General features: G+C 68.1%; 3 protein-coding genes across 5 annotated transcripts; 2 read left to right on the top strand and 1 right to left on the bottom strand.

The window, feature by feature from the left end:
• The first annotated feature begins 47 nt into the window (after positions 1-47).
• Positions 48-7,521, top strand: Wdr6 (WD repeat domain 6). The gene is given in 8 exon segments (XM_048334873.1): positions 48-395; positions 3,504-5,022; positions 5,024-5,738; positions 5,740-5,951; positions 6,063-6,146; positions 6,237-6,353; positions 6,436-6,533; positions 6,897-7,521. Coding segments are annotated over 8 exon segments (3,309 nt in total). The 5' UTR covers positions 48-295; the 3' UTR covers positions 7,361-7,521.
• Dalrd3 (DALR anticodon binding domain containing 3) lies at positions 7,487-10,747 on the bottom strand. Of its 3 annotated transcripts, none has more exons than XM_048334830.1 (12): positions 10,467-10,746; positions 9,931-10,226; positions 9,567-9,832; positions 9,398-9,477; positions 9,186-9,314; positions 8,732-8,805; positions 8,580-8,641; positions 8,392-8,474; positions 8,130-8,306; positions 7,930-8,043; positions 7,752-7,820; positions 7,488-7,658 (listed from the first exon to the last, which is right to left on the bottom strand). In XM_048334830.1, the coding sequence occupies exons 1-12, from the start codon at positions 10,629-10,631 to the stop codon at positions 7,539-7,541; spliced, it is 1,635 nt and encodes a 544-aa protein (XP_048190787.1). In that variant the 5' UTR covers positions 10,632-10,746; the 3' UTR covers positions 7,488-7,538. The 3 variants fall into 3 exon arrangements, with proteins under 3 accessions (XP_048190785.1, XP_048190787.1, XP_048190786.1); XM_048334829.1 differs by having other exon boundaries at positions 9,186-9,319; positions 9,400-9,477; XM_048334828.1 differs by having other exon boundaries at positions 7,487-7,820; positions 10,467-10,747.
• Positions 10,748-13,674: 2,927 nt separating this feature from the next.
• Positions 13,675-14,786, top strand: Ndufaf3 (NADH:ubiquinone oxidoreductase complex assembly factor 3). Its single transcript, XM_048334868.1, has 5 exons — positions 13,675-13,791; positions 13,905-14,097; positions 14,220-14,286; positions 14,372-14,472; positions 14,558-14,786. Exons 1-5 carry the CDS (start codon positions 13,715-13,717, stop codon positions 14,672-14,674), a joined length of 555 nt encoding a protein of 184 aa, XP_048190825.1. The 5' UTR covers positions 13,675-13,714; the 3' UTR covers positions 14,675-14,786.
• Positions 14,787-14,825: the final 39 nt, after the last annotated feature.

The following is a 14,825-nucleotide window of genomic DNA, read 5'->3' as shown; positions in this document are numbered from 1 at the left end:
GGCCCCGGGGCTTCGAGCGCCCGGCCGGCGTCACGTGAGGAGGCGGGCGAAGCCACGCCCCCCAGGCCCCTGCGCTCGGCGGGCTCAGCCAATCAGGGGCCGGCTCGCGTGGGCGCAGGGTCGCCATTGGACGCCCACGGCCCGGCCGCCCGGGTCTCGGGCTACCTGTAGCTGAGGGAGCCGCCGGGTCGGCCGGGCGGGCGGGCGGGCGCGCGCCGAGGGCTCGTTCTCGCGAGAGCGCCGCTCCCGGCTCGGGTCGTGGCAGCCGCGGCGGCGGAGGGAAGAGGCTCCCGTCATGGACGCTCTCGAGGACTGCGTTTGGCCGAGGGCCACCTCGGAGCTCATCCTCCTGCCGGTCACGGGTCTGGAGTGCGTGGGGGACCGGCTGCTGGCGGGTGAGGCCCGGGCTGCCAGCGGGTGGGCGAAGGAAAAAAGTCTTCATCTCCCGCGCGGGGCCGGGGGGCGGGGCGGGGACAAAGGGACGCGCGCGGGCGAGGACGGAGCGTGGGCTGCGGGTGGGCACCGGGGGAGGGCGGGCAGGGCCCCAGGAAATGGCGGGAGCGGGCGGCCACCCGGGGAAGACGGGGCCCGAGAGACAAAGAGCCGCCGTGGCTGTCGCGGCGTTCCGTGGGAGAAGGGGGGTGTGCGCGCGCGCGAAGCCCCGCGCCCCCGAGCGGCGGGGGAGAGCGAGGTGACCCCGGGTGTGTGTGGGTGTGTCAGGGCCGTGTGGCCGACGCCTGGGATCCACGGAGCCCCGCAGGGTTGAGTTCTCAGGATCATTGGTTCCAGGCTAACCCGGACTTGCATAGCAAAACCCTGGTCTCAAGGAGAGAGGGAAAAAAAACGCCCCCAAACCAGGGGTGCGTGTGCGAGGGGGGTGGGTCACCCAGAGTTGTGCATGAGACTTCTGAGGAGGACGGAAAAGGAATGGGCACCCCCACCCTCACCCCGCACTCCATCATTGAGGGAGTGAATTTGGGACCAGGCTTGTATGGGGTCTGAACCAGGAGGCAGAGGCTAATGAAGGAGCCACTAGGTCTACAAGGGATTGTTGACAGCTGGGCTTAGGTGAATTGCCCTGCGGGCCTATCGAAGCAGGTTTGCATATTGAGGTTTTGCCTGGTGTCTGTATGGGGCCTCAGACAGTGCCCCAAAATGTGAGTGAGCTGCCCCTCCCTCCCTCCCCCAACCCCCAACCATGCACAGGCCCCAGTATCTGGCCGCAAAATACTCGGAACCTGGAGCTGTCAGTAGTGGGGAGCAAGCAAGCAATATGGATTAATTTGGAGCCACTAGTAACTTATGACGATGCTGTGAATTTTGTAAGGGTCTTGAATAAATCACCATTTCTTGCCCCCGCCCCCCCAGAAGGTTGTTCATATATGGTAGGGGTATAATGTAGTTTGGGTAGGTGTAGTGTTGGAGGCTTTGGGAACCCAGGCATTTTACTCTGAAAGAAGAACAACTAAATCAGAAACCCAAGGAACCACATAGTGAACTAGAAGAGTTCAGGCAGAGGATAGGACAGTAAAGGTCTTGAAGCTGGAAGGAGGAATTATTTTGGAGAAATGAGGGACTTCCTTTGAAGTTGGAGTACAGGGAGATTGTTTTAACTCTTGATCTGCCTTTATCCCTAAGGACATGGAGAAAGGCCCATTCAGCATTCTGTTTTTTCTTCTTTTTTTGGGTGTGAGGGGTCAATCTCAGGGCCTCTCATGCTAGACAAGCATTGTCTCTAACATAGAGCTCCATCTCCCAGGATTTTCATTGCTTGCCCCACCCCCATGTCCTATCCTTTGCAGTTTTGGCTCTGGGCCTCTGCTTGCTCAACAGGTGCTCCACCATTTGAGCCATGCCCCCAAGCCCTTCTTGTTGTTGGTTATTTTGTAGACAAGAGTCTAGTGAGTTTTTCTGCCCCGTGTCGCCTTGAACTGCCATCTTCCAGATCTCAGCCTCTTGAGGAACTAGTGTAACAGGTGTGAGCCACTGGCACCCAGCTAGGTCTTGTTTTTTTGCATGTGTGTGCAAAATATACTGGGGCTTGAACTCCGTGCCTCATGCTCTTGTTTGGCTTTTTTGCTATTTTTTATTTAGAGAACCCCCACCTCCCCAATTCATTGCTTCATTTAAAAATCAGGAGTTGGACTGGCAGTGTGGTTTAGTGGTCGAGTGCAAAGCTCTGGGTTTTATTTCCAGCACTGCTATAAAGCTGAGGTTGTAGCTTCACCCCCAAACCTGAGGGACTGTGTTCTATCCCAAGCAATGTAAAAATGGCTGACTCTGGTTCATTTTGTCAAACAGGACTCCACATTTCCCCAGATCTTGGCTTTTTTCCTATTTTTTGTCTTGGCTCCATTTTCAGCAGTCTGTTCCCCTGTGGTGCCATATAAGGGCCTAACCTCGTGAAATGCAGGCTAGAGAGCACTGCAAGTGAATTGATCTCTCCTTGTGATTTTAGTGTAACTACAGATGTTTTCTTTCTCCCTTCCCTTTCCTCTCCTGCCCTCTTCTCTTTCTGTGCTGGGGATCCAGCCAACTCCTAGGCTTCATGTAGCACAGGCCCTATCACTGAGCTACACCTGCAGCCCCACCACTACAGTTCCTAAATTCCATCCATGAGCACCCATAAATTGAATGCCCAGCCCCGTTTTCTCCGGGGTTCCAAGCCCTTTCTCTGGCTTACTACTTGGGGCGGGGGCAGGGGGAGCTTGAAACCAGGGCTTAATGAATGCTAGGCAATAAGTTGTGATTTACTTATTTATTTATGTTGCCAGTCCTGGGGCTTGGACTCAGGGCCTGGGCGCTGTCCCTGGCTTCTTTTTGCTCAATTCTAGCACTCTACCACTTGAGCCACAGCACCACTTCTGGCTTTTTCTGTGTCTGTGGTGCTGAGGAATTGAACCCAGGGCTTCATGCATGCTAGGCAAGCACTCATCTCTAAGCTACACAAGGTCCTAATTTTAAGCCCCAATATTAGCAAAAGAAATGCCCCCAGAGAGCGACTGAAGAGATCTCCATTCTTTTTTTTTTTTTTTTTTTTTGCCAGTCCTGGGCCTTGGACTCAGGGCCTGAGCACTGTCCCTGGCTTCTTCCCGCTCAAGGCTAGCACTCTGCCACTTGAGCCACAGCGCCGCTTCTGGCCGTTTTCTGTATATGTGGTGCTGGGGAATCGAACCTAGGGCCTCGTGTATCCAAGGCAGGCACTCTTGCCACTAGGCTATATCCCCAGCCCCGAGATCTCCATTCTTGAGTGGTGGAGGTAGAAAGATGGGAGAGCTCAAGGCTAGCCAGGGATAGCAAGATGGTGTCAAAAAGATATAAAAACAGGATTGATGAGGGGAGCTGAAGCTAAGCTCCGGGATTTATCAAGGCTTGGCGGGGATTTAGAGCCTTGCTGGATTCTTGGGGCACAGGCTGAGACTGTTCCCCGGGCCCCCCCCCCCTGCTCTGAGGAGTCCTCGGTGGGGTGAGTGGTTCTGACGGGGCTCTGGGCCTCTGTCTAGGCGAGGGGCCCGACGTCCTGGTGTACAGCTTGGACTTCGGCGGGCATCTGCGGATGATGAAGCGAGTGCAGAACCTGCTGGGCCACTATCTGATCCACGGCTTCCGCGTGCGGCCCGAGCCCAAAGGAGACACCGACTCGGAGGCCATGATCGCCGTGTTTGGGAGCAAGGGGCTCCGCATTGTGAAACTGAGCTGGGGTGAGGGCCGTTTCCGGGAGCTCTGGCGCTCCGGCCTGTGGAACATGTCCGACTGGATCTGGGATGTCCGCTGGCTCGAGGGCAACGTGGCCCTGGCGCTGGGCCACAACTCGGTGGTGCTCTATGACCCCGTGATAGGATGCATGCTGCAGGATGTCCCCTGCACCGACAGGTGCACGCTGTCCTCGGCCTGCCTGGTCGGGGACACCTGGAAGGAGCTGGCCATCGTGGCGGGCGCCGTGTCCAACCAGCTCCTGGTGTGGTACCCGGCCACCGCCCTGACCGACGGCAAGCCGGTGGCGCCCGACCGGCGGGTCAGCGGGCACGTGGGCGTGATCTTCAGTATGTCCTACCTGCCCAGCAAGGGCCTGCTGGCCACGGCCTCGGAGGACCGCAGCGTCCGCCTCTGGAAGGTGGGCGACCTGCGGGTGCCCGGCGGGCGCGTGCAGAACATCGGCCACTGCTTCGGGCACAGCGCGCGCGTGTGGCAGGTGAGGCTGCTGGAGAACTACCTCATCAGCGCGGGGGAGGACTGCGTGTGCCTCGTGTGGAGCCACGAGGGGGAGATCCTGCAGGCCTTCCGGGGCCACCAGGGCCGCGGGATCCGCGCCCTGGCCGCCCACGAGCGGCAGGCCTGGGTGATCACGGGCGGCGACGACTCGGGCATCCGCCTCTGGCACCTGGTGGGGCGCGGCTACCCGGGCCTGGGCGTCTCGGCGCTGGGGTTCAAGTCCCCGAGCCGGCCGGGCGCCCTCAAGGCCGTCACCCTGGCGGGCTCCTGGCGGGTGCTGGCGGTGACCGACAAGGGCGCGCTCTACCTCTACGACCTGGAGGCCAAGAGCTGGGAGCGGCTGCTGGAGGACGCGCGCTTCCAGTCGTACTGCCTGCTGGAGGCGGCGCCGGGGCCCGAGGGCTTCGGGCTGTGCGCGCTGGCCAACGCGGAGGGCCGCGTCAAGGTGGTGCCGGTCAACACGCCCGCGGCCGCCGTGGAGCGCGCGCTGTTCGGCGGGAAGGTGCTCAGCCTGAGCTGGGCGCTGCGCGGCTTCGAGGAGCTGCTGCTGCTGGCGTCCGGGCCCGGCGGCGCCGTGGCCTGCCTGGAGATCGCCGCCGCGCCCTCGGGCCGGGCCATCTCGGTGCGCGAGCGCTGCCGCTACCAGCTGCCCCCGAGCAAGCAGCGCTGGCTCACGTGCAGCGCCTTCCTGCCGCCGGGGGACCTGCTGGTGTGCGGGGACCGCCGCGGCTCCGTGCTGCTCTTCCCCGCGCGGCCCCGCCGAGCCGCCGCCGCCCCGGCCGGGGCCCGGGAAGGCGGCGCCCGCCCCGCCCGCCGCGCACGGCCCCGTGTCCTCGCTGCACGGGCTGCACGGCAAGCAGGGCGTCACCTCCGTCACCTGCCACGGCGGCTACGTCTACTCCACGGGCCGCGACGGCGCCTACTACCAGCTGTTCGTGCACGGCGGCCGGCTGCAGCCCGTGCTGCGGCAGAAGGCGTGCCGGGGCATGAACTGGGTGGCCGGGCTGCGCGTGGTGGCCGACGGCAGCATGGTGCTGCTGGGCTTCCACGCCAACGAGTTCGTGGTGTGGAGCCCGCGCTCGCACGAGAAGCTGCACAGCGTCCGCTGCGGCGGCGGCCACCGCTCGTGGGCCTTCTCCGACACCGAGGCGGCCATGGCCTTCGCCTTCCTCAAGGACGGGGACGCCATGCTCTACCGCGCGCTGGGCGGCTGCACGCGGCCGCACGTGATCCTGCGCGAGGGCCTGCACGGCCGCGCCGTCACGGGCGTGCGGCGCGTGGGCACCGTCACGCTGGGGCCCGAGTTCGAGGTGCCGGGCCGCGAGCCGCCCGACGACGCGGAGCCCGGCAGCGAGGGGCCCGGCCTCATCGACATCGTGCTCACCTGCAGCGAGGACACCACCGTGTGCGTCCTGGCGCTGCCCACCACCACCGGCTCCGCGCACGCGCTCACCTCCGTCTGCAACCACATCTCCTCGGTGCGCGCCCTGGCCGTGTGGGGCCTGGGCAGCCCCGGCGGCCCCGAGCGGCCCCCGGCCCGGCCTCACCGCCCACGTGGTGTCGGCGGGGGGCCGCGCGGAGATGCACTGCTTCAGCATCATGGTCACCCCGGACCCCAGCGCCCCGAGCCGCCTGGCCTGCCACGTCATGCACCTCTCCTCCCACCGGCTGGACGAGTACTGGGACCGGCAGCGCCACCGCCACCGCCAGATCAAGGTGGACCCCCGAGACCAGGTACGGCGTGCTTCCTCGGGCTCGCCCCTCCCCGCGGGCTGGGAGGGTGGGGGGCCAGGCCCCGCGCGTCCCACGGCCGTTACCCCCTTTCCCCCCACTCCACACCCCCCCTCCAGGTACATGTCCCTGGCCATCTGTGAAGTTGACAAGCCTGGCATGGGTCCTCTCGTAGCCGCGGCTTGCAGCGACGGGGCCGTGAGGTGAGCGCCGAGCCCCGGAGGCGGGAGGATGGGGTGCGAGGGTCCAAGCCCGGCTCTCACCTGGGGCACCCTCCCTCCCCCCGCCCCCAGGCTCTTTCTCCTGCAGGACTCCGGGCGAATTATGCAGCTCCTGGCCGAAACTTCCCACCACAAGCGATGCGTCCTCAAGGTCCACTCGTTCACGCACGAGGCGCCTGGTCAGCGGAGGTGAGCCTCGGGCGGGGCCCGGGTGGGGGTTCCCGCCGCTCCGGTCCCTTCCCTGACCTGGCTGCCCGTCCCTGGCTCGCAGGCGGCTGCTCCTGTGCAGCGCGGCCACCGACGGCGCCCTGGCCTTCTGGGACCTCACCACGGTGCTGGAGCCCGAGGGGCAGCCGGCCCTGCCCTACGGTGAGTGGTGTGGCCCGCCCCCAGCCCCGCCCTATGGTGGGTGGTGAGGCCCCGCCCCAGCCCCGCCCTATGGTGGGTGGTGAGGCCCCACCCCCCAGCCCCGCCCTATGGTGGGTGGTGAGGCCCCACCCCCAGCCCCGCCCTACGGTGGGTGGTGAGGCCCCACCCCCCAGCCCCGCCCTATGGTGGGTGGTGAGGCCCCGCCCCAGCCCCGCCCTATGGTGGGTGGTGAGGCCCCGCCCCGGCCCCGCCCTGCAGTCGAGGGGAGTGGTGAGGCCCCGCCCCCACGCCTTGGTGGGCTCGGGCCTGCCTCCGCCCCCACCCCAGCCGGGGCTCCGCCCTCACTGCCGCCCTCTCCCCCAGACCTGGGCTCGCCCCGCCTCACCGTCCAGGCCCACAGCAGCGGCGTCAACAGCCTGCACACGCTGCCCACGCCCGACGGCCGCCACCTCGTGGCCAGCGGCAGTGAGGACGGCTCTCTCCACGTCTTCACGCTGGCCGTGGAGAGGCCGGAGCCCGGCGAGGAGGAGGGCGAGGCCGAGCCCGCGCCCCGGCTGCGCGTCCTGGAGGAGCACTCGGTCCCCTGCGCGCACGCGGCCCACGTGACCGGCCTCCGGCTGCTGAGCCCCAGCCTGCTGGTGTCGGCCTCCATCGACCAGCGCCTGACCTTCTGGCGGCTGGGGCCCGGCGCGCCCGCCTTCCTGCACAGCGCCGTGTACCACGTGCCCGACGTGGCCGACATGGACTGCTGGGCCGTGAGCCCCGAGTTCGGCCACCGCTGCGCGCTCGGCGGCCAGGGGCTCGAGGTGTACAACTGGTACGACTGAGGCCGCCCGCCCGCCCGCCCGCCCGGGCCCGCGCCTCCTGCGGAGGGGGCCGAGGGCAGGAGCTCAGGTGCCGCGCCACGCCAGGACACGAGGCTGCCACAGAAGCGGTTTATTTTGCCCCGCTCCCTCACACCGGTGACTCGGGGTGTCTTGGGCCGCTGGGCCCCCGTGGCCGGCGTCAGATGCGGCTGAGCGGCGGGAGCCCCAGCAGCGCCAGGCCCGCGCGCAGCACCTCCCGCACGGCCCGCAGCAGCTGCAGGCGCGCAAACATCGCACCAAAGAGGTGCGGCCGCGGCTCCTGGAGGGGGGGGGGGCGGGGCTCAGCCTCTGCTTCTCCCTCGCGCCCCCCCCCCCGCACCCCAGCCCCCCCCCTCGGGGCCTGCGCGCTCACCCCTAGGACGTGTACCCTGTTGTAGTAGGAGCTGAAGTCCATGCTCAGCTGGACCAGGAACTTGCACACCTGGAGACGGAGCCCCAGTCACTGCTGTGTGTTCTGCTTTTGTGTCCCAGCCCGCAATAAAGAGTCGTGTGTGCGTGTGCAGTGTGCGTGTGCAGTGTGCGGCGCTCACCATCTCCGTGCGCGCGGGGGCGTGGAGCCCCGGGGCCGCGCAGGCCAGCGCCGTGGCGGGGCTCAGCAGGTCCGGGAAGGGCAGGACGCCATTGAAGAGCAGCAGCCACTCGCCCTGGGGGGTGTGGGGGGACACGGCGGGGCTGGGAAGGGAAAGCCACGCCTCCTGCGGGGGGCCGGGGACTCCCAAGGGGCGCCTACCTCATCGTGGAGCAGGGAGAAGTCCAGGCTGCTCACGGGCGGGAACGGGGGGTACAGGCCTCGCTCCACACTGCGCTCGTACCCCTCGAAGAGTGTGGCCAGGCGGGCGCAGTTGTACAGGACGAAGACGCCGCTCTTGGTGCTCTTGGTGGAGGCGCTGCTGTCGGCCAGGAGCAGCTGGGGACGGGGGAGCACCCCGGGCGGTAGCGGTGGTCACCCCGCTGTCGCCCTCGTCCTGGCCCTGCGGGGCACCCAGGCTTACCTGACTCTGCGGGCCCGTGCTCAGCATCTCAAACTTGATGGTGGCCGCACACAGAACCCCGATGATCTCTGTCCAGTCTGGGTCTGGAAGAATGGGGTGGGGGGTCAGTCAGGAATGAGGTACAGATGTCCTGCTCCTGCCCCAGGAGCATAGTAGGGGGGGGGCGGGGACGGGTCTCCCGGGCCCACCTTTTGTCACGTCCCCACCGTGCTTCAGTGCGGACGCCTTGCACACCTGGGCATGCCGGAGCCTGGACGGTGAAGACAGGAGAGGGGGTGGACAGGATCCTGGGAAAGCCCCCCCCCCATCTCAGCGACCCTGGCTGGGGGGCCTCACTCACTCATAGTACTCAGAGGCGGTCAGCAGATTGTCGGGTGCGCCAGCTACTTTCACGGGGCCACAGAGCAGGTGTTTCTGGGGAAGGTGACCCGGGCTCAGCCTGGTGCCTCTGCCGGCACCCTAACTCGCCCCACCTGTCATCAGCGGACCCGGTGCCGCCCCTGCACAGGGCTGGAACTCGGAGCCCCAACGCCCGGCATTGCCCCCCACTTACTTAAAAGCTGCCCCTCTGCCATTTGAGCCAGGCCTTCAAAGGGGGCATTTTGCTGGCTCATTTGGAAATAAAAGACTTTTTCTCCCCAGGGCTGGCTTAGAACTGACCTCCTCCGAGTCTCAGCCTCCTGGGTGGGTAGCTAGGGCTGCAAGGGTGACTCCCCAACACTTTGCTCTCTCGGGCACACGCGTGGGTTGCAAGGGCCCTCGGGTTGGGAGGAATTCCGCCTTGGCTCACCCACCTGGATGACGGGCGCCTGCTCGTCCAACTTCCACCAGAGGAGATCCATCTTTTGTTGCTGGAAGTCCTCCTCACAGCTCACCACGTGGACGGCCACGCAGCCGGCTGCATCCGCGGCTGGAGCTACAGGCTTCCAAGGGGAGACGATCGTTTACTCCCCAGATGGGAGGCACCTGCTTGGCCCGAGGCCTAGGGGTCTTGAGAGCCACTCACCCGACCTGGGGAGCCGCCCTCGGGCCAATGGCGCGCGGCCTCCTGCAGCTCAGACAGCACAGACAGCAGATCCTCAGTGACTGCGAACACAGGCGGGTGCTGAGGCCCCCCAGGATCGCACAGGGTCCCCCAACTTTCTCTTTGGGCCCAGCAGGCCTTCCGAGCCTACCCAGACAGTTGTCCACGTGAGGGTCATAGCCGGCTCCGAGGCCCCGTTGGCTCATCACATCCTTCAAGCACAGTCTCCCCAGCACCCCGGGGGGCGGGGCCTCCCCGTCCCGCGTGGGGCTCAGCTGGGCGAGCAGGCGGCTCCTCAGGGCCGGGGTGGGGGCGGCGGGCTCCGGGGCGGCGACGGCGGGCCAGTCCACCTTCAGCTTCTCCAGGAAGCGGCGCATGTGCGGGTCCCGCACGGCGGGCACGGGGCGCACGCATACCCTGCGACGCGGGGCGGCTCTCAGCTGCGCGGGGCGCGGGGCACCCCGGCTCTCCCCTCCCCCGGCCCCCGCGGCGGCTCCCCCTCCCCCTGCACTTACTCCTGAGCGCGCAGCGCGCGCACGAGGTGGTCGGCCACGAGCACGGCGCGCAGCTGGCTCAGGCGGAGCGCGGCGGGGCGGCCGCGCAGGGCCGGGCAGTGCACCAGGACGCGCGGGCGCGGGGCGGGGCGCGCGGCGGGCGCGGCGTAGGCGGCCACGGCGCCCAGCACGCGCCGGAACACGGCGGGCCTCTGCAGCCGCAGCGACAGGCCCGCGGGGGTCGGCTCGCAGCGCAGCACCGGGGCCACGCCGGGGCCCTGGAGGCCGGCGACCGCGCGCAACACGCGCTCGGGCACCTGCGGACGGGCGCGCGCGTGAGGACGGGCCGCCGCCACCGCCGCCGCCGGCGCGCGCCCCCACCCACCTGCCCGTCCCGGGAGCGCGCCCGGGGTGCGCCCCCCACCCACCTGCCCGTCCCGGGAGCGCGCCCGGGGTGCGCCCCCCACCCACCTGCCCGTCCCGGGAGCGCGCCCGGGGTGCGCCCCCCACCCACCTGCCCGTCCCGGGAGCGCGCCCGGGGTGCGCCCCCCACCCACCTGCCCGTCCCGGAAGCGCGCCTGGAGCGCGCGCCGCGGCGCCAGGAAGTCGCGAGCGCGCAGGTGCCGGGCGTGCGTCTCCTTGAACCACACGGGGCCGCCGGGCCCCAGGGCCGCGTTGAGGGCCCCCAGCGTCTCCCCCACCCCGAGACGCTCCGTCTCCATGACGACCGGAAGGAGTAAGCGGAACCGGAAGCACCGTGGCCGTAGCACTTCCGAGAGGGGCGGGGACCCAGCAGGAGCGCCCCGCCCCTCCCGTGGACAAGTGTGACCCCTGGGCCAGTCCTCCGGGCTGCCTTTGACCTTCGGCCCGGGCGTGCGCGGCCCCGGGTCCTCTCTACCCCCGAGAGGCTCGCCCGCCCCCCGGGGCCCAGGTCAGCCACACTGGTCAGCGAGGCTCAGGAGCATCTTCGTGCCATCCTGTTTCACTTTTTCTCATTTTAAACGGGACTCAAGGCGCCAGGAGAAACGTCAGTGAGCGGAGCGCAGCCGTCCCCGCAGGAAGGCGCCGGAGGACGCCCCAGCACGCGGCGCTCGCAGCCCCGAGCTCTGCAGCCTCAAGTTCTTTGCAAACCCTTTATTCCTGAGTATATAAATATATATAAACAAAACCCCCCAGTCTGACACAACTGCCCGCTTTCTTGATAGCTCAGGATTCAGAAGCGGTGGCTTCCAGAACTGCCAGCTTTAAGTGTGTACAACCTTGTGCAACTCACAACCGATCGCCAACGAAACGCTGTGACCATGAGCATGCTCGGCGACACCACCACCCGCCTCATCCGGCGGCAAGCGGCTTCCTGGGAGTGCTCAGACACCCCACGCCCCCCCTCCCGTCTGGGGTCTGAGGGCGCCCCGGGGGCAGGAAGCGCCGCCAGGCCTCTGTCGGGGGTCAGGGCCCCCCCGAGGCCCCGCGGGGAAGCGCCGAAAGAGCCCTGGGCGGACACGACATTCCCGATGGCTTCTCGGTTGGCCCACTCAACGGGAGTGATCGTGTCATTCCAAAGCACTTTCCATGCCGCGCGCTCACGACCTGGGGACAGCCGTGCGCAGGGCCGGGCCGGCAGCAAAGCGGGCTCCCTTCAGCTGCTCCCCTCGGTCCACCACGTCGGTTGTTAGGGTGGTGTGGTGGTGTGTTTTTTTTTTTTCCTCTCTCCCCAGGAAGTGAAGGGCTATCTTTAGCGAGCTGTGGGCTGGGGCGGCTCTGTGGGGCTCCGCCATGGCCGCCTCATCCGGAGGACCCGGGGGACCTCTCTCTACAGGGCTCCCTGGGGACCTCCGGGGGTTCACCGCCCCCCCCCAGCTCTTTCACTTCCAGCCTGCGGGGAGGCACCTGAGAGAGGGCGGGACGGAGACCACAGAGGCCCGGTGGAGCGCGCGTGGGGCTCAGGAGCCACCCCGGGGGTGCCGGGGGCCCGGGTGCTGCTGCTCAGGCAGGAGAGCAGGGAACGAAATCCAAGCGCAGCTGGAATGCTCGAGACAACAGCTGCTTTTGGGATTCCGTTGCCCGCTGTCCAGCCGCGGGAGGGGGGTGGGGAGGGGGGGTGGGGGGCTCCTGGCCCTAGGTCACCGGCCCCGGGGAAGGGGGGGGCCGGACCCACAACCAGTCCATCCCGTCCCCCCGGGGTGGGGGCGGGGCAGGCCGTGTCACCTGGCCTCGGGGAAGGAGGAGGCGCTCACCTGAGCCCCAGAACAATAGGAGGGAAGGCGGGTGGCCTCTCCTGGGACCAGGTCCCGATCCGGATTAGATCCGAAGGGCGGCAGGATTAGCCCTGTGGGTCCCACGCAGCCGGGACACGGTTGGGGGGGGTGGGGAGCAAAGGGTGCACAATCCGCCCCCAGGAAAGCGCCGTCCGTGGTGGTGGTGGCGGCGGGGGACGGGACGTACGGGGTGGGGGGGGGAGGGAAGGACCCGGGAGGAAGTCGATCCGCGCGTCCACTTTGGGGACACCCACCGCCACCCCGGCCGCCGCGCTGCGCTCGGGGCGCCTTTGTCCGGTGACCCCGCCCGCGGCGTCCGGAGTGGGGAGGAGAGGAGCCGAACGGGCCCAACGCACCGCGGCGACAGAGTCCCCGGAACCCAAGGCCGACGGGTCCTGGCGAAGACGCAGCACCGCCCCCCGACGGTGCCAAGCTCTCCCCGGCGCGTGGGTGCCGGGCGAGGGCACGGACGCGGCGTTCCGCCCACCCCTTCCACCCCACCGCACACCCCCCCCCCCCCGAGGCCGTGACACGGCCGGCGCGCCGAGATGTCCTGACCCCGCGCCGCGCCGCGCCAGCGACTCTGGCGCCAGTAGGCCCTGGATTCGGATCCAGACACAGGGGGCGGGAGACGCTCGGGAGGCGCGAGCGGGACGGGCGAGCGCAGGGTGACCGCTGCCGGCGCTGGGGTAGTGCGCGTCGCACTCGGCTCGGTTCCGTCAGGCCCCGTGGCCCCTGGCAACAGCTCCATCCACGCCGCTCGCGGCGTGCCCTTCCGCTGGCTCTAGGGCTGGCGGCCGCTTTGCAGCCATTTTAAGGCGCACCCGCTTGGCCACGCCCCCTCGCGCCCGCCGTAGCCAATCCGCGCGCGGCCACGCCCCCCGAGGCGCGCGGCGCCGGCGCGGCCACGCCCCTCCGAGGCCGCCAACGGTCGCGCGAGTGACGGTTAGGGGAGGGGCCGTCATTTCCCAGACCCGCCGTGGAAACCTTAGCCGTGCGCCCCGCCCACGGCGCCCGACACCGCCTTCTTCCCCCAGATCCCGGGGATTAAGCGTGGCGCTGGGGGCGCTGCGGGCTCGCGGGGGTGGGGGGGGAGAAGGGGGGAGGCGGGCCGCCCCGCAGGCTTGGCACCGCACCCGGTGCCAGGTGTGCCCGGGAGGAACAGGTGCGCGGCGGCCCCGCCCCGTGCGCCCGGGGGAGCCGCAGCGTCATGGCTGAAGGCGCCCGGCTGGGGGCCTGCGGTCCGGGCCACGCTCTGGAGGGCGATCGGGGCCCCGGGCAGGTGTCACCGCCCTCCCCGGGGATGGCGGGGCGGGGAGAAGGACAGGTGCGGGGGACACCGGAGCCTCCCCGCGGCGGGGGCGGGGTGGGGTGGGGGGCGGGCGGGGGGTGAGGGATCCGACTCTCCAGCTGTCCGGGGCTCGGCGGCGGCGGCGGCAGCGGGCACGAGCGCGCGCCGGGCCCTCCGGGCCGCAGGGGGGCGCTGCCGCCGCGCCGGGCCGTAGCCCCGACCGCGCTCCGACCCGCTGAGGCCCAGGGGCTCCCCCGCCATGGCCGCCGCCTTCGCCCTGCGCCGCCTGTGCGGGGCGCGCCCAGCGCCGTGCCGCCCGCGCGTGGAGCTGCCATGGTGAGACCCCCCCGCCCCCCACCTCCACCCCCACCCGATCCCTCCCTCCCGGCCGCCCCGCGCCCTCTCACCGCGGTGTCCCGTCACCTCTCTCCCTCCCCCCCCACCCGCAGGGCCCCGCGGCGCGGACACCGGCTCTCACCCGCGGACGACGAGCTGTACCAGCGGACGCGCATCACCCTGCTGCAGCACGACGCCGCGCCGGCCACGTACATCGACAGCTACAGCAGCCGCGGCTTCGTCCTCAACGGGAACCGCGTGCTGGGGCCTTGCGCGCTGCTCCCCAACTCGGTGGTGCAGTGGAAGGTGAGCGGCAGCACCCCCCTCCCCCCCCCGTAGGGGGGAGCTTGGTGTGGGAACCCGTGTGTGGGTGTGGGGGGTGACTCGATGGGCCAGGTGAATAAATGACCTGCACCCTCCTCACACAGGTGGGATCTCACCACGACATCACGGAGGACAGCTTCTCCCTCTTCTGGATGCTGGAGCCCAGGATAGGTATGGGGTGTGTGTGTGCGCGTGTGCGCGTGTGCGTGTGTGCGTGTGTACACGACTGGCTAGCTGCCCCCTTCCTCTCTTGCAGAGATTGTGGTGGTGGGCACTGGAAACAAGATTGAGCGCCTGCGCCCCGAGGTGCTGCGCGCGATGAGGAAACGGGGCATCGCGGTGGAAGTGCAGGACACGGTAGGTTGTAGGCTTTGGGGTGTGGGATTCTCCCAGGGCAGCTCTGGCCGGCGGGTGACCAAGTTTGTCCTTTCCTCTCACTCAGCCCAATGCCTGCGCCACCTTTAACTTCCTGTGTCACGAAGGCCGAGTGACGGGAGCTGCTCTCATCCCCCCACCCGGACAGACTTCACTTACACATCTGGGTCCAGATGCCGCGTGATTCACACGAGCCAGCAGTCTGGGAGGGCCCAGAGCACACACAGGCCTTCTCCCTCCATGACCCTTTCCTTCTTGGCACTTTAATAACACCTGTTTATGCTTACTGAGACTGTCAGTCATCAGCCTCTTCCACTTTGTATGGAGCGTGTTGT

Source organism: Perognathus longimembris, chromosome 26, assembly GCF_023159225.1.
Source record: "Perognathus longimembris pacificus isolate PPM17 chromosome 26, ASM2315922v1, whole genome shotgun sequence".
Classification (NCBI taxonomy): Eukaryota; Metazoa; Chordata; class Mammalia; order Rodentia; family Heteromyidae; genus Perognathus; species Perognathus longimembris.
The sequence above is the reverse complement of the archived record's forward strand: the minus strand, read 5'-3'. Positions and strand labels throughout refer to the sequence as shown.